This window comes from Lithobates pipiens, unplaced genomic scaffold (genome assembly GCF_037356315.1).
Source record: "Lithobates pipiens isolate NorthernLeopardFrog02 unplaced genomic scaffold, aLitPip1_a1.2 Scaffold_27, whole genome shotgun sequence".
NCBI lineage: Eukaryota > Metazoa > Chordata > Amphibia > Anura > Ranidae > Lithobates > Lithobates pipiens.
Genome location: NW_027507788.1, coordinates 87638699 through 87662974, shown reverse-complemented (window position 1 = coordinate 87662974; position 24276 = coordinate 87638699). Strand labels below are relative to the sequence as shown.

The following is a 24276-nucleotide window of genomic DNA, read 5'->3' as shown; positions in this document are numbered from 1 at the left end:
TAAGAACAATCATATCGGCAGTTCCACCGCTTGATCATTCTTAGAGGCGACAGGAGGGGACATTCCACCCCTCCCGCCGCCATCTGGTGCTTCTCCGGGCTCTCCCATGCCATCGGTGACCCGGAGAAAGAATCGCCCCCCATTGAATGACGACCATAGAGATTTCCGCCCGGACGCCACGTTATGACGTCACATCCGGGCTGCGGATGTAAACAAAGTTGCGATCGCGGATCGGAAAAAAAATCCACAATCTCATGCTTTCCAGCTTGGAGAGATGTGGGGTCTTATTGACCCCGCATCTCTCTATAAAGAGGACCTGTCACAAACGATTCCTATTACAGGGGATGTTTACATTCCTTGTATTAGGAATAAGTGATCAAAAAAGTAAAAATTAAAAAATTCAATTAAAAGAAAAATAATTTAAAAATGCCCCCGTCCCTGGTAGCTAGCGCTCAGAAGTAGGAGAGGCGTGGCAGAACAGGCCCGGTATGGAAGTGGTTAAATTGGATGCAGTTGCTGTCCATGCAACCGACAAGAATGTGACTGGATGCATGGAACAGTTGCGCGTTTCTATGTGGGCAAACAAGGGCCTCACATGGATGGATGCTGTGCTCATTCACCACTGTTTATTATTCTATTACAGGAAATGATATAGCACCGACCATGAATGCAGCATTTTATATATATATTGTACATTCACATCAGCCCCTGCTATCTTAGCTGGCCTTACACTACACAACCTCCTTAAGCTCTACCGACTCCATGCTGCTACAAGGCCAGTCTGACTGGATTGCTTAGGTTGCCTCCCTATTATATAGTTTTGGTAAATCTAAAGAATATTGTAGTATGGCACAGTGCATCTCCAGCCTAGGACTCAACTCCCTCAAAGTACAGCCCTCCTACTCCCTCTCCTCTCCTCTCCACTACACTACAACCCCGACCCGACTGAGCCATGACTCACATCCGCCCCACAGCGCTGCATTATGGGAGCAGCAGTACGTCCGTCCCCCCGCCCTGCCGCAACCCAATCCTTGCCTTCCTCTACCCCAAACTACACCTCCCGTCACCCCCTTCGCCTGTGCCGGTAGCGTACGCAGGGCCGTGGTGCCCTGTGGGAGCTGTAGTACGCCCAGCGGCCGAGGCTTCCCGGACTACGCAGCGGAGGTGTGCGGCACGGAACTACAAGGCCCAGCATGCTTTGTGGCTGCTAGGAGCCGCTGGAGCAGCGGGGTAAGATGGCGGCCGCTGGGGGGACGGGAAAAAGGCCATTGTTGTAGAGCGGCTGGGGAAGTCCAATACAAGGCCTGACTGACACAGCCCTGAGAGGGGAGACGCGGAGGAGGAGGAGGAGGGAGAGGTGAGAGAGAGAGAGAGAAAGGCCGGGGAGCCGGCTGTATGTGTATGGCGCATCTCCGTTATGTCGTGTATAGTGGGGGGCCGGGGTCACTGCATAGAGATGACATGGCCGGCCGATCCGGGGACTTGGGGGGGCTGTATGTATATACAATATATAGGTCTGTGTGCAGATCTGAGGATTGCATTGTAATCTACAGATCTGGGTGACACCAGACACCATCTCCTACTATGGATCATTTTATATGCAATGTCTGTTAGGAGTGTCATGTCTGTCTGTCATCCCCCTCTCTCCCAGGATCAGATGCCCCCCCCCCCCCCCCCCTCTGAGCAGCCATGGTGGTTGTACATTGTATCTCCGGGGTCACCGGCCCCTTCCACTCCATCATCTCCACTTCTCACTTCCTCAGGCTCCATCTAAGTCTATGGGAAGGTCCAGAAGAACAAAAATTGGAAGTTATGCGGCCTTCTCTGTGTTTCGGGGCATGAATGTGATGGATCGGAGGTGGTGTGATGTGAGCAGACTCAGGGCTGTCTTTAGTTGGCTGGCCATAGACCTGAGATGGGTCCAGAGAGGGGAATACAGAAAGGAATTCTTATTCTGCTCCACACTGTAAACAGATCCATCACCAGATGATGCTCATGTGAAAGTGTCTGATAAACATAGTGCAACGTAAAGTGCAGATCACCCCAAATTCTATAAGAACAGCTCCGATTCCTGCACCGTCAAACCTCAGAGCAGCCCCTATTCCCAAACCTCAGAGCAGCCCCGATTCCTGCCCTGTCAAACCTCAGAGCAGCCCCGATTCCTGCACAGTCAGACCTGGTTTCTGCATCAGCTTAGACCCAATTTCGTCACAAAAAATCCTCAGAGCAGCTGCATCATCAGAAATCGGGTTAGTCCCAATCCCTGCAATATTAAATCTCAGGCCAGATCCAATTCCTTCATCGCACCTCAGATCAGACCCACTTCCTGCACCATCACACCTCAGATCAGACCGTTCTCGCGTCGGGGAACCTTGGGTCAGACCCAGTTCTCGCGACCGGGGAACCCCGGGTCACACCTCCAATTAGACACAGTTCTTGCACCATCCGACTTAATTCTGGCACCATCACAAGACCTATGCCAGTATTGCCAGAAGTACTGTCACCTAAATATGAGTGATGTCAGTCAGGCCCCTGAAACATCATGAAGTTTGGTGGGCCACAAATGTTAACAAGCAGGGCAGGCTTTGTAACTGACAGCCTTATGAGCTGTCATTTACAGCCTATGGCAGTGATGGCGAACCTTGGCACCCCAGATGTTTTGGAACTACATTTCCCATGATGCTCGACTACAATGCAGAGTGCATGAGCATCGTAGGAAATATAGTTCCAAAACATCTGGGGTGCCAAGGTTCGCCATCACTGGCCTATGGCAATGGCTCTGTATTTTTAGGAAGCGGAGGCCCATCAGAGGTTCCTCCACCAGACCAGTCTGAGCCTGCACACACATCGCTTTACAATCCTCAGGATGCTACTAAAAGTACTGTGTGCTTGCTCTAGCACCCATTACTTTTTGTCTATCCCTGTTGTAGCTGGTCTACTGCACTCAAGTGTAGATCTATGAGCGGATTTAATGTATAGAAGACCTAGAAGCACTCATTCGTTTTCTAGTGAACTTTTCAGTAAGTCACAGCATACCTTTTTCACCTTGTGCTACTCCTGTTCTAACCCCACTCCAAGCTCACATGAAGTTTCCTTCTGGAAATCCAGGTGCCAACCCAACAGAGCCTGACCATGCCCAATAAACTTAGTAGAAAAGCAGGGAATCACACACAAATGATATCGGATCTCATCAAACTTTATTAAACCCTGACATAGCAGACTGTAACACTCCCTCAGACTTCAATTCATGCATCAGAAAAACAATTGTGAAAGGGTTTAAAATTGAGTGTGGATTTCAACTCTCTCTATGATCACATAGAAGAGTTTCATGTTCCCTCTGCTTCCACCTTGGACCGAGACTTTCTGCATCACCTTATTCTTTGGCCCAGATATGAGTTCAATTCTGTTTCTTTTCAATTGGTATAAGTTGATATAAATAATACCAGCACTGACATTCCTATCTTTCTATCAAGTGAGACAAATGTTGGATTGAAATTTTGTATTTATTCTGGAATGATTTATTAAATTACCAGTGACAGTTGTAATAGATGTTGTCCATTATTTTTCTGTTAGGTCTGTTACTCCAGGCTGTAGTGATGGCAGGAGACCGCCAGGAACCAAAAGAAACCAAGGAGGATGGTGATAAGGAGGCAACGCCAGACTCTAATAGGGCACTGGATGTTGCTGAAACCGAAGATGAACATGCCTTCCACTTTGGCAATTCCTCCGAATATAATACATCAGAAGTGCTGAACCCAGACATCTTTTTGGTAATTCTTTAGGCTTTTGAGCTCAAGATATATAGGGGGCAAGTTTTTAAGGCATGTGTACAGTATGTGGTGTAACCAGTAGTAAGACGATGAGAATTTGGACCCCATTTATAAACCAGTTGTATGACCAATACCGCTGCTTAATAAAAAAACAAAAACAAAAAAAAAATACTAAATCCATGCTGGTGAGGCACTGGGCCCAAAGGCAAGCTTTAACTGGTGTTTGTTTCAGTCTAAGGAGCCAACTCTTCAACATATAGAGTATCCCTATAGGTCTCCTGAGTAGTCCAAAAAAAGGATAAGTCCAGTATAGATTTATGAATCTTCATGGAAGATTAGTGGATAAAGCCAACATGTTTAGAGCGCTCAACTCCCCCTTTATCACTTTATCAGAATAATGTCAGTCTGCACACTTATAAAGCACAGCAGTGTTCTTAACACGTCATCTGAAGGGGGTGCCATTTATTACAATAAAGGGCTGAAAAAATGCCAAAAGGAGAAAAGCCCAGTCACTTGACCGGCCTCTCCTGCAATCACAGATTTCTCTCTGCACCATTATGTATAAAGATCTGAGTGGTCCACGGCAGGAAACATATCTTAGCCTGAATTCTTTGAATGGTTAATAAAATCTAGCAGACAGTTATCTGCTTTCTACTATGATCAGATCCATTTGTTATATATTTGATCAGTTAAAAGGTTTACTAATTTATGTGGCACAAGACCCAAAATGTCAATTCAAGTTATTTTCAGTCATGTAGGCTTGCAACACTATATCATTTCCTGACCTTGCTGCTTCTATCTTATTGTAGAAATTTTTACAGCAAGTTGTGAGTAAGAGCAAGAAGAAGCTGTGCAGAGTTACAGGTAAATGCCATTTCTTAAAAATGTTATTGTATTTTAAATACGTTTTTTTGTATGAACTTTTTTTGAGCTTTACTTTAAATGTGGAGTTCCATCCAAAAGGGGAAGTTCTGCTTTAAGCACTCACATTTGACATGTAATACTTTTTGGTTACCTGTTGTTTTGACAAGTAACCGCTCCCAAGTCACCAACTACACTCTTTTTTTTCTTTTCTTTTTTTTTTTTTTTAGTTGCTGAATTTTAATAAACAAAAATGACTGGAGCTCCTTTTTTAAGAAGGATGTCCCCACAGTCTGGATGCATGGCATGTTAGTTCAATGGTTAATATTCTTACATTGTCACACTAGGGTCCTTAGGATGTTTTTCGCCAGTGCCATTACCTTCTTGGCACTTATTTTCTTCCCTCTTCAGTTTTTTATATTTCCCACCCACAGTTAAAGCGGAATTTCAGCCAAATGGCTAAATGCACTGATGAAATGCAGGCATTGTTTTGTTTCCCAAAGGATTTGTATAGCTGTCCATCCAGTTCTTAGGTTTATGCAGTTGTGCCCCACTGCACTGCCCCGTCTGGCCAGGAGGCCTGATTTTTCTTCACGGCAGTTAAGTAACACAAGTATTGTCCCTTCTTCAGCCTGTGACTGAGCATTGCAAAGAGAAGCAGCAGGCTGATGAGCTCATCACATTGTCAGGCTTCTTTTTTATGAGCACTGCAGAACAGCTGACTGGCTCCCTGTTCTGTTTCTCCTTCTCCCAGTTTGACCTCTGCTTCAAATCTAGATAATTGTACTACTTGAAAGACAAGAATAAGTTTAATGATCTATTAATGACTACAGAGCTTTATTCGTTTTGTGTGGTTTATATCAGCCTAGAGTTCAGCTTTAAAGTACTGATGTAAATTAACCCATGCAGGGTAAATGTTTGGCTAGGGGGGAAAGAAATGAGAACAAACATTTCCCCTCTGCCTCGTTCTGCTGGCAGTAAGTGCTTTCTTCTGCTGTCCTGCACATAGAAGGCCTTTGTTGTCCTAAATGTCATGATGTCAGAGTTCTTATACTGACCGAGCAGCAAAGTAGCTTCGGTGAACTAGTCAAATGAAGAGGAGGAAGTCAATGGGAGCGAAGAATAAGATCATCAAAGAGTAGTGCCACCTAAAAATGGAACTTCCGCTTTAAGTACTGGGGACACCATGACATGCCACATTTGCCATGTCATTTTTTTTGGGGGGTGGCAAGTACCCAGTTTAGACAGGCACCCAGCTCCCACTTCCTCCCCTGGTGCCAAAAGATTGCACTGCAACTGCATACAGTGCATTCTAGAGGTTAAAACAAACTGTGAGGAAGTGACCTATCAAATTCAAGCATTTCTGGGAAGCGTTTTGAGCACGGATTGCTTGTTAGGAACATCAGTTCATGCTTCTGGTGTAAATGAATCCTAGGGTTTAACCTTTGTGCAAGTGTCAGGGTGCTTATAGTTGCACAGTTTGGACAATTTCTGTGGTTTCTCTGTAAACTACAATTTTTTTACCAAGTCTGAGAATTGAATCTTTTTTTGCTCTTGGCAGCATAATAAACTTTTACAGATTTTTTTTTTTTCCCCCTCGAGTACTTTGCTGTTAAAGTAGAACTGAAGGCAAAACTTACTTTTTCATTTTGGATAGAGTAAGGGAGGGTCATGCCCCTGTCAGTTTATTTTTTTTTTTTTTTTTTTTTTTTTCCTTTTGCCATCTATGTCCCATTGGGCAGAGTTCCCTTCATTTCCTTTTGCATAGCCAAAACAGAAAGTGAGGAAATCCTGGGGTGTCACCAGAACTAGTCTCCCCATTGGAAGATTTGCTCTTTACTCCTGTTCTGGTGCCAACCCAAAATTTGGAATTTTATTTTATTTTCACTTTCGATGACAACAGTAAACAGGCCAAATAGGGAAGGGGGCATGGACCGCAATGAAAAACTTTTCAAAGCTCTAATTATTATTATACAGGATTTATATGGTGCCAACAGTTTATGCAGAGCTTTACAACTTGAGGGTAGACAGTGCAGATACAATACACTTTAATATCAGATGGCCCTGCTCCTTAGAGCTTACAATCTAAGAGATTAGGTCAAGAGATGCAAGAGGTAATAACTGGGGGATGGAGAAAAAGTGGTAGTGTTAGGTGGGGGCCAGATAGACTTCTGTTTAGAGATGAGTTTTCAGGATCGTCTGAAAGGAGGAGATAGACAGATTGAGTTGGAGCGTTCCAGATGGTAGGAGAGGCTCCGGAGAAGTCCTGAAGGTGGGCATGGACTGAGGTGACAAGGGAGTTGGAGAACAGGAGGTCTTGGGAGGAGCGAAGAGAATAATTAGGTTGGTATTTTAAGACTAGGTTAGTGATGTGGATGGCTTTGTTATTATATTGAATTAAATCTGTTGGTTGAGTGACAGCCAATGGAGGGGGTTGGCAGAGGGTTATAGCAGACTGTAAGTTTTTTTGAGGTGGTTGAGCCTGGCAGCAGCGTTCATGATGGGTTGAAGTGGGGATAGCCTATTTGGAGGAAAGGCAGTGAGGAGGGAATTGCAGTAGTTGAGGCGAGAGATGACCAGGGAGTGGATTAGAAGCCTTGTTATAACATTGGTTAGGAAGGGGCATATCTTGGAGATTTTGTCAAGGCTGAGGCGGCAAATTTTGTATAGCGATATCATGTGGGGCCTAAAATGTTCAGAGCCCAGGATTACATCTAGGACCTTGGTGTGGGGGGACAGGTTGAGCCGATGTTATGTCTGATAGTAAGTTGGTGATGCGTGAGTAGACAGAGCTTGGGGGGGGGGGGGGGGGGTGGAAAGACAGATTTAGGTGTCATCAGTGTAGAAATGATGTTGAAAGCCATGGGAGGCAATCAACTGACCCAGGGAGGTGGTGTAGATTGAGAAAAGTAGAGGTGCAAAAACAGAGAAAGGAAGAGGAGAGGGGGAAGTATTTGTAAGTAATATTTGTAAGTGACACTGAAGGAGCGGTGGGATGGGTAGGATGAGAACCAGCGACGAGTACAGTCACGGAGACCAAAGGAGTTGAGTTGAGTTTTTTTGAGGCGGAGGGGGTGGTCCACTGTGTCAAAGGCAGCAGAGAGGTCTGGAGAAGTAGTAAAGAACAGTGTCCGTTGGTTTTAACCATTAGTAGGTCATTTGTGAGTTTAAGTAGAGCAATTTCTGTGGAGTGTTGAGGGTAAAATCCGGACTGAAGGGGATCAAGAAGTTTGTTCATGATCGGATTGTCACTCACGGTTGTAGACCAGGCTTTCAAGAAGTTTGCAGGAGAGGGCGAGTAAGGAGATGGGGCGTAGGTTGTTAAGATTGGTGAGGGCTTTTTAAGTACAGGGTTGACTAGCACATGTTTTAGAGAGTTGGGAAGATGCCACGAGAGGGAGAGGTTAAAAATGTGAGTAAAGCCCCGTACACACGAGAGGACTTATGTCCGACAGACCTCCAAAGGAGTTCCGACGGAGTTCTGGCGGACTTTTCGACCGAACGGACTTGACCACACACCATCACACCAAACTCCGACGGAGTCGAACGTGATGACGTACGACTGGATTAGACGTAGGAAGTTCATAGACAGTAGCCAATAGCTGCCCTAGCGTCGGTTTTAGTCCGTCGGAGTAGCACACACACGAGCGAATTTTTCGAAGGGGACCGGGTCCGGCGGAGTTCCGTCGGGAAAATTTGAAGCATGCTTCATTTCTAAAGTCCGTCAGACTTTGGCGAAGCTAAAGTCCGTTGCAGCCCACACACGATCGGATAGTCTGACGGACTCGGTCCGTCGGAGTTTGGATGTCGAAAAGTCCGCTCGTGTGTACGGGGCTTTAGTGTGTACAATCGAGTCAGAGGATGAGCTTAGCATTTGGGGAGCAGAATCCAGGGGGCAGGTGGTTAGATGAGTGTTGGATAAATGTTTAGCTACTGTAAATGTAATGTTAAATGTTAATACTAGCAGGGTTGAATGAAGGAAGTAATGATTTTTTTCTGTGGACATGGGGTGTTGATTGGGGGAGGTTTCTGTGCATTGGAGATCTCCTCATGAATTGCATCAATCTTATTTTTGAAGCGATTGGTGATCTCCTGGGCAGTGAGTGAATTAGAGGGTGGAGGGCAGAGTAGAGTGTTAAAGGGAGAGAAGAGTTGACGTGGGCTGAATAAGAAGGTGTTGAAGTGGATATAAACCCACTCTCATCCTTTCTAAACTACTGCCATAGTGGTTATCTATAAGGATATACATGCCTCCTGCATGTGTCTTTACCTGTCAAATGTCTCCTCTCAGTCTGTTATGAGACCCAAAAAAAATGCAGTTTCTGTGGGTGGGTCTGTTGTCGGAGATCGGTGGGTGGAGTCGTGATGTCAGACTCCCCGCCCACCTCTACACCCTCCCTTGTCAAAATGCATTTTCTCCTGTGTATTTCTTACACTGAACTTCTCCTATGATCACCAACATCTAGTCAAAACCCAGAAAAGTCAACACATGCCCAATCATGCTGAGGTGTGGAGTAGCCAATCCTGGGAGAGGTGGAGGGTATCTTTTTAGTACACAGAATGTCTCTCAGGCTCCTGCATGAGATGTGTAAATCACCTGTCACTCACAGCAAGGGTGAGAAATGGACTCCTATTTCTGTCTGATATATTTTCAGTGAGCTAAAAACAGTAAGAGGATTGCTCAGAGCTGGATTAACTCTTCGTGGCAAGACTGGGAACAGATGACATGAAATCCTGTACTATACAAGATGGAAGTCTTAATTAAAAAAAAATAATAAATTCGAGTTTACATCCACTTCAGCACTGGAAGATTTGGCTGTTCAATATCCAAGCTATTGTTTGCGATACGGCACTGTGTCAATTTAAATGGCGATTGCGCGGTCATGCAACGCTGTACCCCAACAAAATTGATGTCCTTTATTTCCCACAAATAGAGCTTTCTTTTGGTGGTATTTGAGAATCTCTGCGGTTTTTATTTTTTGCGCTATAAACAAAAAAAGTGACAGTTTTGAGAAAAAACATAATATTTCGTACTTTTTGCTATAATATCCCCAATTGTTTTCTTGGTTTAGGCTGATATGTATTCTTCTACATATTTTTGGTAATAAAAATCGCAATAAGCGTATATTGGTTTGCGCAAAAGTTATAGCCCCTACAAAATAGGGAAAAGATTTATGGCATTTTTATTAATTTTTTTTTAATTTTTTCACTAGTAATGGCGGCGATCTGTGATTTTTATCGGGACTGTGACTTTGGCAGACACATCGGACACTTTTGACACATTTTTGGAACCATTGACATTTACACAGCGATCATTGCTATAAAAATTCACTGATTACTTTATAAATGTCACTGGCAGGAAAGGGGTTAACTGTGTTCCCTAGTGTGTGTGTTCTAACTGTAAGGGGTTGGGAGTGACTGAAGGAAATGAGATCTGCCTCTTCTCAGAACAGGGATTTGTGTGTTTACAAACACATGTCCCTGTTCTGGCTCTTGTGCCTGCCCGGGTGCACATTGGCACCCCCCGCAGTGCAGCGGGCGTGCGCCTGCTATCCCGTTTAAAGGAACCGGTTCACTGGATCGTGCCGACCTGCCGCAGTATGACGGCGGCTAGTCGGCAGGCGGTTTAATGAGTGTGATAAAATAGGTCTGTTTGGCAGTGTCAAGACAGAAATAGTATTTTAAGGAGGGCAGCTTTATATTGTTTGAAATATTCAGTGGAACTTTAGTCTTATGCCACAGACGCTGAAGAGCGCGGCTATGTTTTCTGAGACTTTTGGTGTCGTCTGCCAGGGTTGTAGTGGTCGCGACCTGATTCTGCGTGTAGTGAGGGGGGCAAGCTTGTCTAGGGAGGAAGACGGTGAGCTTTTGTAGACAAAAGTGGCTAGGTTAGGGCAGGACAGGGTGGAGATTTTGTCACTCAAAAGTTCAGGCTGTCTGGGATATTTCTTGAGAATTGTGTAGGCGATCCCAGTGGAAGTGGGAGCAGATACCTATCAAGATTGGGTACCTGCTCCCCCACAAAAAATGTAATGTGCCAAATCTGGTACAGTAGGGGGGAGGTGGACATTAATTAGAACTTGCCCTTTAGAGTTAAGTTCCGCTTTAATGTTTTCTTTACAGAAAGCAAGGGAAATGGTTTTCTTTTTTGTTTCAATATATTTGGTCCTTGGTATTGTGGGGGGTCAGGGAGGACATATTTTACTTGATGCTGTTTTTTTAGAATTGTTCAATAAATCATTGTGGAGTTTACTCAATAGGGTGTGTGTCTCGTGTTCCTTTTGTTTTTTGATATGTAAAATGTACTGTGGATGGTCAGTAAGTGGTTAAATACCACCAATAGAAAGCTCTGTCTCAAAAAATTATATAAAATTAATTTGCGGAACTCTATTACATGATTGATTACTAGCCAACTATCGGAGCCGAAAAACGGCCTGGTAATGAAAGGGTATTACGGGAAACTATACTGAGTGACAAAAGGAGCCTGTAATTCCTGACCTTCTGAAAATGCTAGTTGTCTGGCTCTTTCTGGCTATTTTATAATTGGAGACACTTACCTGGGACTAATATGAAGATCAGGGAATTCAGAGTGAATCCAGAATTGCTTATCTGCATCCTTGTTCCAGGTCAGTGATGTGGAAAATACTAGTCGTTTGAATCTGCCTGACAGCTAGGGGAATAGTATCTTTAAGCCAGCCTGTCTGCATTGTCAGCCTGTTGTGCAGTGAGCAGCAGGAAAAATATTCACCAAACCATTCTCAAACTATACTAAGGCCATAAAGGAGCTCTTATAGTAAACGGATGTAACCAGCTCAACAGAGCAGGTGTCTGTTCTCACTGAGAATGTGAAAAGATGACAGAGATTCACTTTTTGTCTCTAAATGACATCCTTTTTACTCTTTGTGAGACAAATGTGTTCTGTGACCCCAGCTGTGCCCTGCACTCTTTACATGCCAAAAGAGGATATTTGTATTTAAATTGAAAGGAAGTATTTCCCATGAATTTGAGACTAACATTGCACGTTAATCCTGCCTAAAAACTGCACTGAAGTGTGAGGATCGCCTTTTTTGGTACAATTCATATTAGTCAGGACAATGTGGTAATTAAAGCTTGTTCACTGATGGTCTTTTCTGTAATAGAACTTTTGCTTTACTTTAAAGTTCCCCTTTTCGCAAAAAAATGCACTTTTTTTGCAGGAAAAACATTTTTTTTCCTTGGGAGCCTGCAGGGCATTGCACTCACAATTATGGTTGCAATGCAGGGCTCCTGTCTTACTGTCTTACTGTACCTCGTATGGGCAGGCAGTTACTTGAGAGCAGTAAGAATCAATGAACTACAAAGGCGCTCACCAACGTCCTCACAGTTCATTAAAAAGTACAACCCATCAACCCAATGGCTGACGGTAGTTGTAGATCGTTAATTCACAGGAAACTGAATGAATGTTGCGGCCATGTGGGTGGAGCCCTGCACAGCCGCTTTCTTTTTCAAAAAGTGAAAGTGGGTAGGTGGAGAAGATCCCCCCCCCCCCCCACTTTGCAACAGCGCCGTGGCATCACCGGAATTGGTGACAGGACCTGAAACATATTACACGTTCCACCCTAAATATGGGTGAAACATGGAACATGTTCCAAAAGGTTCATTTATCCTTTTAGGTTTTAAAAATGGTATTTATTTTATTTGAAAGTCTTTAAATACAAACTCTGATTAAGTTGATGCTGTTACCCTAAATTAAGCCCTATTAGCAATTTAAAGCAGTGTACCGCCTACTGCTGCAATAATTAAAAGCCAGCAGCTACACTGCTATTCTGCAACTGCCGGCTTTTAATAATAGGACCCTTGCCTGTACTGGGGTCCAGCGAATGTTGGCACCACAGCTGATGTTTCCATCAGCTGTCGGGTGCTGCTGCCATTGCGGTTTAGTGATACCCGGCAGTGTGGCTCTGCACCGCTCCTCTCTGTTACTGGCCCGGCAGCAGGGAAAGGAGGAGGAAGGGAGCTGATCGATGACGTCAATGGCCGTGGCTCTCGGGAGTGGGTACAGGATACCTGTTCCCACCCCCCCTGAAAGGTGCCGAATGTGGCACCGGAGAGGAGGAGGAGGAGGAGGAGACAAATGAGAGTAAGTTCCACTTTTGGGTGTAACTCCGCTTTAAGTGTGAAATGTATTTTTCTCTCTAATGTGGTTGTGCCCAAAGACTTCAGAGCTTTACCATTTATGTAACGGAGCATGGACCTTGTTATCAATCATCTGTGATTACAAAACGGGTCATATGTTATGCACTTTTCTTTCCTTCAGCCGCGGGTTCAAGGAAAAAAAAATTGTTTGATTCCCCCATCAACAATAACTCTCTCGCAGCATTTCTCCCGCACAAATTCTGATCCATCTGTGGCCTGCTTGACACTAACCCTGTTAAGTCAGCTATTTGTATCTCAATCAGTGACATCTGCTACTACTTATAACTAAAACTGTCAGTATAGTTATAGTTAAAGTTAAATCCATTAGTTAACCCAGGTCTGGACAAATCTCACTCCGAAATAGGAGCTGGCTTTTAGTGAAGTTTAAAGCCAAGCTGGTCCAAAGAGACTACCGGTATTTGCTTTGCTAAGTGACAGTTCACACTGGAATCGCACAGGAACACGCTCTGTGCAATTTCCTATGCGATGTGATTTTCCAAATGGGTTGAAATCACACCAAAAGTAGTGCATGCAGTACGTTTGAAACCACACTGTAACCAGATTGCATGGTACTGCGGTAGGATTTAAGATGAAATTCATACCTGCAGCAGATCGCATACCCAGTGCGTTTTGAACGCGATGTGGGAAACTCACATGGAGCATGGGATTCCTGCACTGTGTTCTGGTGTGAACAGGCCTCCAACGGCTACATACAGTATAGAGCGCTGTGCTCCAGCAGTGGTATGGGAACATCCTATCCCACTCCTGGTACAAAATCGCGTTGGGCTAAACGGCACTCAGCTTTTCACAGGGAGATTTGTGTTCTATGGAGGACACTGCAGAGAGTGAAGACCCTGTGTCTCTCCCTTGATGGCAAATTAGGATTTGCAGCAGACAAGGGAGCAACACATACCAAACTGGTGTCCTTTCTGCATTCTCACTAGCATCAGCATCCCCAGTGCAACATGGCTCAAAATCTAGAACACCAGAGATGCACTTTAAAGTGTTAGGCGCCATGCACACTGGGCATTTGCCCAGCTCTCTTCAATGCATTTCTCCTAGCAGGAGAAACGCAGTGTCAAAAACACTTAAAGCAGCATTTTTGTGAGCGTGTTTGGGTGCATTAAATGCTTGGGCTCTCAATTCTTTGGCCGGAATAATCTTCAAGTGCTAAATATGCCTACTGTTTTACGTTTAGACTATAAGGCCCCTTTTCACACTGAGGCATTTTTCAGGCGCTACAGCGCAAAAAATAGCACCTGAAAAAAGCGTCTCCTTTCACTCCAGTGTGAAAGCCGGAGGGCTTGTGCGCTGGCAGGACGTTAAGAAAAAAAAAAGTCCTGCTAGCCGCATCTTTGGAGCGATGAAGGAGCGGTGTATTCACCGCTCCTACCCCTTGAAATCAGTGGTGCAGCACGGCTATACCGCCAGCAAAGCTGTGCTTGCGAGAGGTTTTAACCACTTTTTCAGCCGCTAGCGGGGCGCTTTTACTGCTGCTAAAATGACGATAAAGCGCCACTAAAAATAGCTTCACTTTACTGCCGACGCCCACACCGCCCCAGTGTGAAAGGGGCCTAATCCTACCAGAAAACATTGGTTAGACCACATCTGCAGTATTCTGTCCAGTTCTGGTCACCAGTCCTCAGAAGGAATGTGCTGGGGAGAGCCCAGAGAAGGGAATCAAAACTAATAAGGGGATTGGAGGACCTCAATTACAAGGAAAGGCTGCTAACACTAAATTTTATTTTATTTTTTTTCTTGCTGGAGAAAGGACAATTGAGAGGAGTTATGATAGTGATTTACAAATGGCTCATGCGATCCAGCATAGGAAAAAAAATATTCAGTTTCAAGGAGTGTAAGGACACGGGGACACACATTGAGATTGGGGTAGAAGCGGTTTAACCTTAAACTGTGGGGGGGTTTTCACTGTTGGGGTAATAAGGATGAGGAACTCGGGGAGTATTGATAGTTTTAAGAGACCCTTAGATGTGCATCGATGCACGACATACTGGGATATAGGAAATAATTAAAGACACGGACACCTACACAGGTTGAACTGGTAGTTACCTGCTTAAAGGTGGATACACAATATACAATTTGTGTTCTCAATTTCCTTTAAATTTACTTTACATTACAGCTATGTAATTCAAGGGCCTACCTGATTGCATACAAATTGAAAGTGTTTAGGTTTGACCTCATATATGGTTTTGGTTAGTGGTGCGGCCAAAAGGAAAAAATAGTGTCAATAATGGAGCCGAAAAAGGGGCAGCGCTCATCCCAGCCTGCCCCACAGTCTCCCCTCCCTCCTGCTCTTTTCCTGAGTGGGATGCAGCCTCCCCAGTGCCTGGTAGCGCGATCTCACTCTGTCAGAGATTGAATCGCTGTGCAGCCACTGTAACCATGTCCTGCCTTCTAGACCGCCTCTTGTGCTAGACCGCAAACTGATTCAATGCTAGGAATCATTGTGCCATGTGTCATAGGAGGCGGGGCATCGTTACAGCGGCTGCACAGCGATTCATATCCAGCTCTGACACACAGCATGAGATCACGCTACCTGGCACTGGCAGGCTGCATGGCATGGGCACTGGCGGGCTGTACATGATGGGCACTGGCGGGCTGTTGCATCTGGCGGGCACTGGTGAGGCTGCATTAATCTCTTGTATCATGCCTGCAGTCTGACTCTCTCCTGTATCATGTCTGCTAGAGGTGCACCGAATAGAAATTTTGCTAATACTATTAGCAATGTGTTTGACACGGTCGGAGACTGGGGACACGATGCGAGAGAGGGTCGGAGACTGGGGACACGATGCGGGAGAGGGTCGGAGACTGGGGACACGATGCGGGAGAGGGTCGGAGACTGGGGACACGATGCGAGAGAGGGTCGGAGACTGGGGACACGATGCGGGAGAGGGTCGGAGACTGGGGACACGATGCGGGAGAGGGTCGGAGACTGGGGACACGATGCGAGAGAGGGTCGGAGACTGGGGACACGATGCGAGAGAGGGTCGGAGACTGGGGACACGATGCGGGAGAGGGTCGGAGACTGGGGACACGATGCGGGAGAGGGTCGGAGACTGGGGACACGATGCGGGAGAGGGTCGGAGACTGGGGACACGATGCGGGAGAGGGTCGGAGACTGGGGACACGATGCGGGAGAGGGTCGGAGACTGGGGACACGATGCGGGAGAGGGTCGGAGACTGCATACTGAATTTTCCTTGACCTTTCTTGCACTAAAGGTGCCAATAATGGCCAACAATAAATTCATATCAATTTTAAATTGATATTAATTAAAAAGTCAAATGTAATACAATTGTATATGAATATTTTTAAAGCACTGTTATCAGTTGCGGTTTTTGGCCTTGTGCATCCTTAATTTTCGGTACCAAAATTTCCATTTGGTGCACCCCTAGTTTTGGTAAATCTAGATGAAAGAATCTAAATTAAATTGTATAGTGTATAGCCAGTTTAACTGTGCAGTGGGGCAGAGGTTTTTAACTTGCAGTGCTACAGATTTACAAATCCTGGGGCAAATGGTAGAAATACATATTGAAGGTTTACTGTTTTTAACCTGTTTTGTGTGGAGTTTCACTTTATGCTCTGGATCCAAGCTTGGATCACTCAACACAGAGCTGTAAAGCTGTCCATACGCTTTGCGGTTGAAGACTAACTGAAAGAGCTGCACAACTAATCGTTAAGAATCAAAATCGCAATCTTTTTCCCTTCCCGACATCTTTCTAACAAGTGCAGAGTTCTCACAGCTGGAAAAAAATTATCTGGGCAGCCTGCCAAGTTTTATTACAATGCTAATAAGTAGAAACAAATCTTTTTGTTCTTTCCTCAAAGGAAGAACTCCAGCATGTAGATGAGGGAAGTTTTAACCATTTAAAGACCAAACCTTTTGACATTTGTTGTTTACAAGTAAAAGTCATTATTTTCTGCTCGAAAATTACTTGGATCAACCAAACTTATTATTATATATATATATATTTTTTTTAAGCGGAGACCTTAAAAAAATAAAATGGTGGTTGTTGCAATATTATAATATAAACGTCATTTAAAAAAAAACTAAACAGTAAAGCCCATTTTTTTATTTTTTATTTTTGTATAATGTGAAAGAAGATGTTACATTGCGAGAAAAGTGAGAGAATCGTTATACTTATTCTAAGCAAAAAAAATGTGATTCTCATTTTAGCCAGAATCGTGCAGCTGTAACTGAAAGCAACAAAATATCAAACTTACCAGATTTTGCACTATCAACTATTAGTAAATCAACCCCATTATGTCTCGTTAGCATTGGTTATTTTTTTAAAAAATTACACAGGGCAAGACAAGTTTCTGGCATCTGCTGGGCTGAATGAAAAAAAAAGTGTACTATGCTTTACTCCCGAATAGCTCCCCATCCTAAGGTATATGCTGCATTGTTGAGCAACACTACTGACACTATAAAGCCTGGAAATAGACTGCCTAGAATCACTGTGTGAACAGCAAAGAAATGTGTGTAATATCAAAGTTTAAATAGAGAGTCTACTTTTGAATGATGCTGATGAAAAATGGACTTTGCTTATTACTGAGCTTGGTTGTTTGGGTCACCTTCTTTTCATTTAATTTATATCAGGGATGGGAAATGGTGGGCAGAGGGAACATGAATACTCTTGTATCTTCTGTATACATTATATTTTTCTTCTTCTGTTTTAGATCCCAAACCAAAATGTCCTAAGCTGAAAAAGACATGTAAAAAGAAACAAGTGAAGAGGCTTGCAAATGCAGAAGAGGCTAAACATCTAAGTGTGGAGAATGAGAGCAATGTATGCATTTCATCATTTTTGGTGACAATATTGTCATATGCAATTTCTAATATTCTCTGAAATTTTATTGCATTATCAACGCCTTCATAGATTCAGGATTCATTCCAGACACATGTCTAAACTAAATAATAAATATATATGGTGTGTGTATATGTATATGTACCCTCTTATCTAACACAGGATTTGTAAGTTCTGTCAGCCGTTCTTGCAAAACACATCTTTGCTAGCCAGATCACTCTGCTATTCCCTGAGTTGTCATTACCGCTTGTTGGGAAGAAGGTCCATGCTAGCGGACAATTGTGGGGATGTTAAATCGCTATATGGTGAGGAGGCTAGATGTGTAAATGAGACATTGGAAGCTGATTTGCAGAAGTAGCTAGACAAATTGCATTTCATCCTCCTTACCCCATATGTTTTTTTATTTTTTTTTTTTTTTTTTTTTTTTTTTTCCTTCCCATACCAACCTGGCCAGGGAACCCAGTGTTGGTCTTCTTGGTCACTGACATAAGTTGGGTCTGGTCCTGCCAACCTTATATCATCATTAGGTGCCTCACAAGTCATAGTTAAAGTGCTTGTAAACCCTTACAGACCACTTTGACCTACAGGTAAGGCTTACCTGTAGGTCCAAGAAATATCTCCTAAACCCCATTAGGGTTAACTTCCTCTTTAACAGCTAGGCAAAGGCAACTCAAACTGGAGATGACAAAATCCCTGTCACTTCTGACTTTATTCATTAGAGGAGATTGGAGAACAAATTTTCTGGGTCTGCCAATCCGACTGCTTACAATGGTCCCGAGCGCTCCGGTACAATGGGAGGGCCAAGGGACGGAAGCAGCCACCTGCTCAAAAAATAGTACCAGGATCAATGCTGCAGTTATGATCCTGGTATAACCACTTGCTGTCCAGGACTGATATATACATAAGTTGAATGACAAGTGGTTAATACTAAGCTGCCACATATATCGGATCGCATTGAGCAGTGTGAGGTATTCGTTTTATTTTTTTTATTTTTTTTGACACCTGGGGTCTATTAGACCCCTGATGCCTCCCCTGCCCTTCAAGACAGCTGCTCAAACACAGATCTGGTGGATCAGCTGCTAACGACTAGGGAAAGTTGGCTCTGAAACCGCAGGTGACAAATTAATTGTTGCTTCTGCCTTCGTTCATAAGAGGAGATTGGGGAACAGATTTACTTTATGAGCTTTATATATATTTATATTATATTCATTTCATTCATGTGTATATACATCCAGCACTCCTATTCATTCCTATGGGGCTAGTGGTATTCTGAGCAACTAATGGAGGCCAGCATGAGTATGGCTGCACATAGACATGAATGGGCCACTGCATGCATGTGCAGAATGACCTGAAGCCACCTGGATTCATTTTGGCAGTAAGATCACTGGATTGTAGCTGAAGGGTAAATTTAAGCCCAGGCTGCCTGCGGTCAGGCAAGTGGTAGACTTTATTAGAAGACAACTTTAATGGGTAGTTGCCCTTTAAATGATGGATACTTTAGGGCAGGGATATGCAATTAGCGGACCTTCAGCTGCTGCAAAACTACAAGTCCCATCATACCTCTGCCTCTGGATGTCATGCTTGTGGCTGTCAGGGTCTTGCTATGCCTCATGGGACTTGTAGTTCTGCAACAGCTGGAGGTCCGCTAATTGCATATCCTTGCTGTAGGGAATAATTGATCAAATTATAAAGCAAGTGCAGGAAACCAGTAAAAACTTTTCTAGATACTGTTAATGTCATCCAGGAAGTAATACATTTTTGAAAATATATGGGTCTGTTTTTTCTGTCCAACTTCTGTATATTACTAGTTACCTTCCTGTTATACTAGCTCACAAACGTTAATACTTTCACGGACAACAATGCAGGTCAGGAAAGTCCTCATCTGCATACTTGTCCTGGATCAGTAACTTGTAAATCTTGTACTTTCATGAGGTGAGCTCAGATTTAGCAACCTCCTCATTTTGCACATGACTGGTTTCTTTGAAGAGAATCAATCGGTGGATATCTGGGTTTTTATTATTTGGCTGGGGAACAGCTTTAGGGCAGAAACTCAATTGCAGGGTGAAGTTTCTCCACTGAAAGCCTGATTTGAACCCCCACAGAATAAACTGTGTGTTGGGGCTCGAGTGTTGCTTTCCTAATCAAGGCCAATTAGTATAATCAAACACAGCTGGACTCAAACGAAGGTGTAGAACCATCTCAAGGATGGTCAGAAGAAATGGACAGCACCGGAGTTAAATATGAGTGTCAAAGCACAGGATCTGAATTCTTAGGACCATGTGTTATTTCAGTTTTTTCTTTTTTAATAAATCTGCAAAAATGTCAACAATTCTGTGTTCAAACCGCCGGACTTTGCAGCGGAGGTTCGCTGGACTTTCCGAACGAGCGGACCTGCCCACACACGACCGGACTTTGCCAGTGGAGTAGGTCTGGTGGACAAACCGCCGGACTATGGCGGGAGTCCGCAGAGTTTTGAAAGTAACGGACTTGCCCACACACGGAGAAAAGTCTGTTTGTTTTGAACGCAGCTCCAGGTAGCTGGGACTAGCGCAGAAGGTCAGTGTCGCCCGTTTTCGTTGGCGAGATTGACATGTCGCTGGTCCCGTCACCTGATATGGACTTAAAGGGGAAGCCCTACGCCAAAAAAATGGCGTGGAGGTCCCCCCGAAGTCCATATCAGACCCTTATCCAAGCATGCAGCCCGGCCGGTCAGGAAAGAGGATGGGGACGAGCGAGCGTCCCCCTCCCAAGCTGTACCAGGCCGATTCCCCTCAACATGGGGGGGGGGGTGTGCTTTGGAGAAGGGGGGCCCTGCAGCCCCCCACCCCAAAGCACCTTGTCCCCATGTTGATGAGGACAAGGTCCTCTTCCCGACAACCCTGGCTGTTGGTTGACGGGGTCTGCGGGCGGGGGGCTTATCAGAATCTGGGAGCCCCCTTTTAATAAGCCCATACCCATTCACCTGGTAAAAAAAAGTGTAAAGAAAAAAACACAACACGTTTTTAAAATAATTTATTGCACAGCTCCGGTGGTCTTCCGTCTTGGGGGGTCTTCTCGTCAGACTCCTCCGTTATCTTCTGCTCTTTTACTAGCGGAGGAGCCCCAGCTTTCTTCGTCGCCATTGTCCGAGGGTCTTCTTCTGACTTCGGGGGTCTTGTCCCCCTCTTCGGTTCTTCTTGCCGGGCCTCCGTTTTTCTTCTTCCAGCTCTTTTCCTAGCGGTGGCCCATTCTTCTGTCGCCAAGTCCGCCGGATAATCTGATCGTGTGTACATGGCATAACAATGATTTTGAGGATTATAAGTCAGTAGAACAACTGTTAGTTCTCTCAACCCGGAAATCTGCTCTCTGTGCAGCATTTGGTGCTTTTTATTTTTTTTCAGGATAATCCCTATAGACTTCTGTAGGCTGGTAATTGTGTCCAGTAACATACAGCATGCAAGGAGAGTGCCAAAACTCCAGCTTTTAAGGGTTTCGATAGAAACATACAATATGTCTTCAACGTAATATGGTGATCTAGCTCGGTAACATTTATAAAATCTCACAATTCTACTGCTTGCCAGCCTGTCGTTCCAACCCATCCCCCCCCCCCCCCCATGAAGAAATGGTCTTTTGCATGCTTGGCCAAAGGCTGGTTACCTAGACATATTTCTGTAAGCTCCACCTGTGCATGTTGATAAGGGATATAAACAAACCTTGGAACCTTGGTCAACGTTAATCCTACCCACTGTAAATATTAGGGAAAATAGACACTAGAACGGACAGCTGCTGGAATGCTTTACCCCTCTGGCAGCTGACTGTTACCGACTGCGGTAGGGGGCAGTGTAGTGCGCAAGTCAGCGTATTGGGCAGCTCCCCCCCCCCTCCCCCCCACTTTTTTTTTTTTTTGTTTAAATGTTATTTGAAGTGTACTTCATTCATGGCACTGTGTACAGCAGCACGATGTGCTTCGCAGCTGTACAGTGCCATCCAGTTCTGTACAGTGTGCTGCAGTCACATGCATTGTAGAGCCGCTCTGGGCTATTTTGCAGTGTGAATGTGTGTCCTTGCAGTAACAAGTGTTTTACAATGCAGTACAATGTCTATCACTGCACTATGTGTGAATCCCCCCTTAGATTCAGGAATGCTTTGCAAACGTGCATGAAAATGTATGTCCGCACACAAAGAAATGCAAGTTGATGTGTGACACCTCTACATGAAAGTGCAAATTTAACGTACCTTAAGTGATTGGAATTTCTTTTTTTTTTTTATAGATTTCGGGAGCTTCTGATTTGTTTAACTTTGCAAGTGCTTTGGAGTATATAGAAAAGATGTACAATACAACTACACCAGGGTCTCGCCTTCCCCACTTTGTGGAAGAAAGTCTAGATTTTGAAGACTTGTAGTAAGTATAATTTTTTCTTTTTTTTTTTATTTGTGATGTTTAATGTCTGTGGAAACTTGTTTTCATGGTTGTCTTTTCTATCTTTTTATATGCACACAATGCACCTGCTCTAAGTAACGGTGTTTAGAAACTCTCATTAATATAATTGATGTTTGTGCAATAATGTCTTTTTCTTGTATGGAAAATATACTGGAGCTCTAGCAGAAATGGAAAATCATTTTAACTGGCTTTCCTAAATAGCTTACACAGTGCTCTGTCCAATCAATACATTCAGATCCCTTTCACACTGCGCCGCCCATAGCGTCGGCGGTAAAATGCTGCTATTTTTTAGCTGCGTTTTACTGTCTGATTTGCGGCGCATTTCGGCCACTAGTGGGGTGCTTTTAACCCTTGCTATCGGCCGAGAAAGGGTCAAAAGCACCAGCAATGCGCCGCAATAGCAGTGTTTTACCGGCAGTATAGCCGGGCTGCCCCATTTATTTCAATATTATTTCAATTGATTTCAATAGGGAGGAGCGGTGGAGGAGCAGTAAACTCCTCACCGCACCAATCCTTTATATGTTGGGAATCCTGGAGATATTCTCCCTTGTGCTTTTTATCTGAAATGTCTCTTACCTGCCCCACTTAGAATTGGTCCCCTTTTTTTCTTGTGTATGCTCGGTTATGCTTGTTACCTGTGTAGCTCTGATGCCGTATGTTGCCAGCATACCGATGTAATTGTATTTTTGAAGCACTCCTTTTTTTCTTTTTTTTTTTTTTTTCTTTTTTTTTTTTTAATATGTATAATGCAACTTCTGGTTCAATAAATAAAATAATTAAATAAAAGAGTGCTCCTATTCTCAGCTTGTTACCTGTATAGAAGACAAATTAATTGTTGCTTCTGCCTTCGTTCATAAGAGGAGATTGGGGAACAGATTTACTTTATGAGCTTTATATATATTTATATTATATTCATTTCATTCATGTGTATATACATCCAGCACTCCTATTCATTCCTATGGGGCTAGTGGTATTCTGAGCAACTAATGGAGGCCAGCATGAGTATGGCTGCACATAGACATGAATGGGCCACTGCATGCATGTGCAGAATGACCTGAAGCCACCTGGATTCGTTTTGGCAGTAAGATCACTGGATTGTAGCTGAAGGGTAAATTTAAGCCCAGGCTGCCTGCGGTCAGGCAAGTGGTAGACTTTATTAGAAGACAACTTTAATGGGTAGTTGCCCTTTAAATGATACTTTAGGGCAGGGATATGCAATTAGCGGACCTTCAGCTGCTGCAAAACTACAAGTCCCATCAACCTACCATTATATTTATAGACCTGATCATTTCTTTGTCATTGGACAAACGTACAAAATCAGCAGTGGATCAAATACTTTTTTCCCCCCTCACTGTATATCCACTTAAGCATTTGTTAGGAAATTGTTTTGTCTTGCGCCTCGTTCATGCGTGATGTATTATACCATATGCTCTTGCAAGGCCGTCTTTTACCTGCACAGGTATTTTGTACATCCCTGTGCAAACAGGCCCATTGATGTCTATTAGGACAAAGAAGTACATGACCTCCGACTCACACTTACTGACATCGCATCTATATGGATATTATATTGGGACACAGTGGCTGTGTCTGTGCAGCCGCTGTGTCCCAATAAACATCAATGAGACTGTCTGCACAGGGATGCAAGGAACACCTGTGCATCCCCGTACAGTTAAACACGGCCCTGTAGAAGGCTGACTTACCTGCCCTAGATAGGGAGGACTACTTTTAGGACAGTACCAGACTGTTGATCTCTTCCTGGGATAAACTCATCCAGACAAAGTTTCTCCAGAGTCCTGTAAGCGCGGCAAGGATGTGCAATTCCCTTCCACAGGCGGTGGTCTCAGTGGGGGGGGGGGGCACTGATAGTTTCAAGAAACTATTAGATAAGCACCTCAACGACCACAACATACAGGGCTATACAATGTAATACTGACACATAATCGCACACATAGGTTGGACTTGTCTTTTTTTCAACCTCACCTACTATGTAACTACTTTACCCCCAAGAGGCTGCATAGAATTTATCCACAGAGAACACAACTGTACATGCTGTGGGGGATGACATAGGCACATACCTACATATGTTTTGGGCGTGTCCAAGAGTGGCCCGATTTTGGGGTGTGTTAATGGAAAATGTGAATACCCGCCTGCAGTTGTCGCTCCCATTTTCACTGGAGTTAATGTTGCTGGAGATTCAAGATGACGAGCAGAGGCCTAGACACACAA

General features: G+C 44.1%; 1 protein-coding gene across 3 annotated transcripts in view; it reads left to right on the top strand.

Moving 5' to 3' along the window:
- The first annotated feature begins 1047 nt into the window (after positions 1–1047).
- The window catches only part of SCAF1 (SR-related CTD associated factor 1), a 49654-nt gene continuing 26425 nt past the window's right edge, over positions 1048–24276 (top strand). The window contains exons 1-5 of one of the 3 annotated variants that reach the window (XM_077457181.1): positions 1048–1230; positions 3574–3770; positions 4580–4634; positions 17503–17612; positions 21881–22011. In XM_077457181.1, coding sequence (XP_077313307.1) covers positions 3597–3770; positions 4580–4634; positions 17503–17612; positions 21881–22011 — 470 coding nt within the window. In that variant the 5' untranslated portion in view covers positions 1048–1230; positions 3574–3596. Of the gene's footprint in view, positions 1358–3573; positions 3771–4579; positions 4635–17502; positions 17613–21880; positions 22012–24276 lie in introns of all 3 variants that reach the window. The other 2 variants (XM_077457183.1, XM_077457184.1) reach the window with 2 other exon arrangements.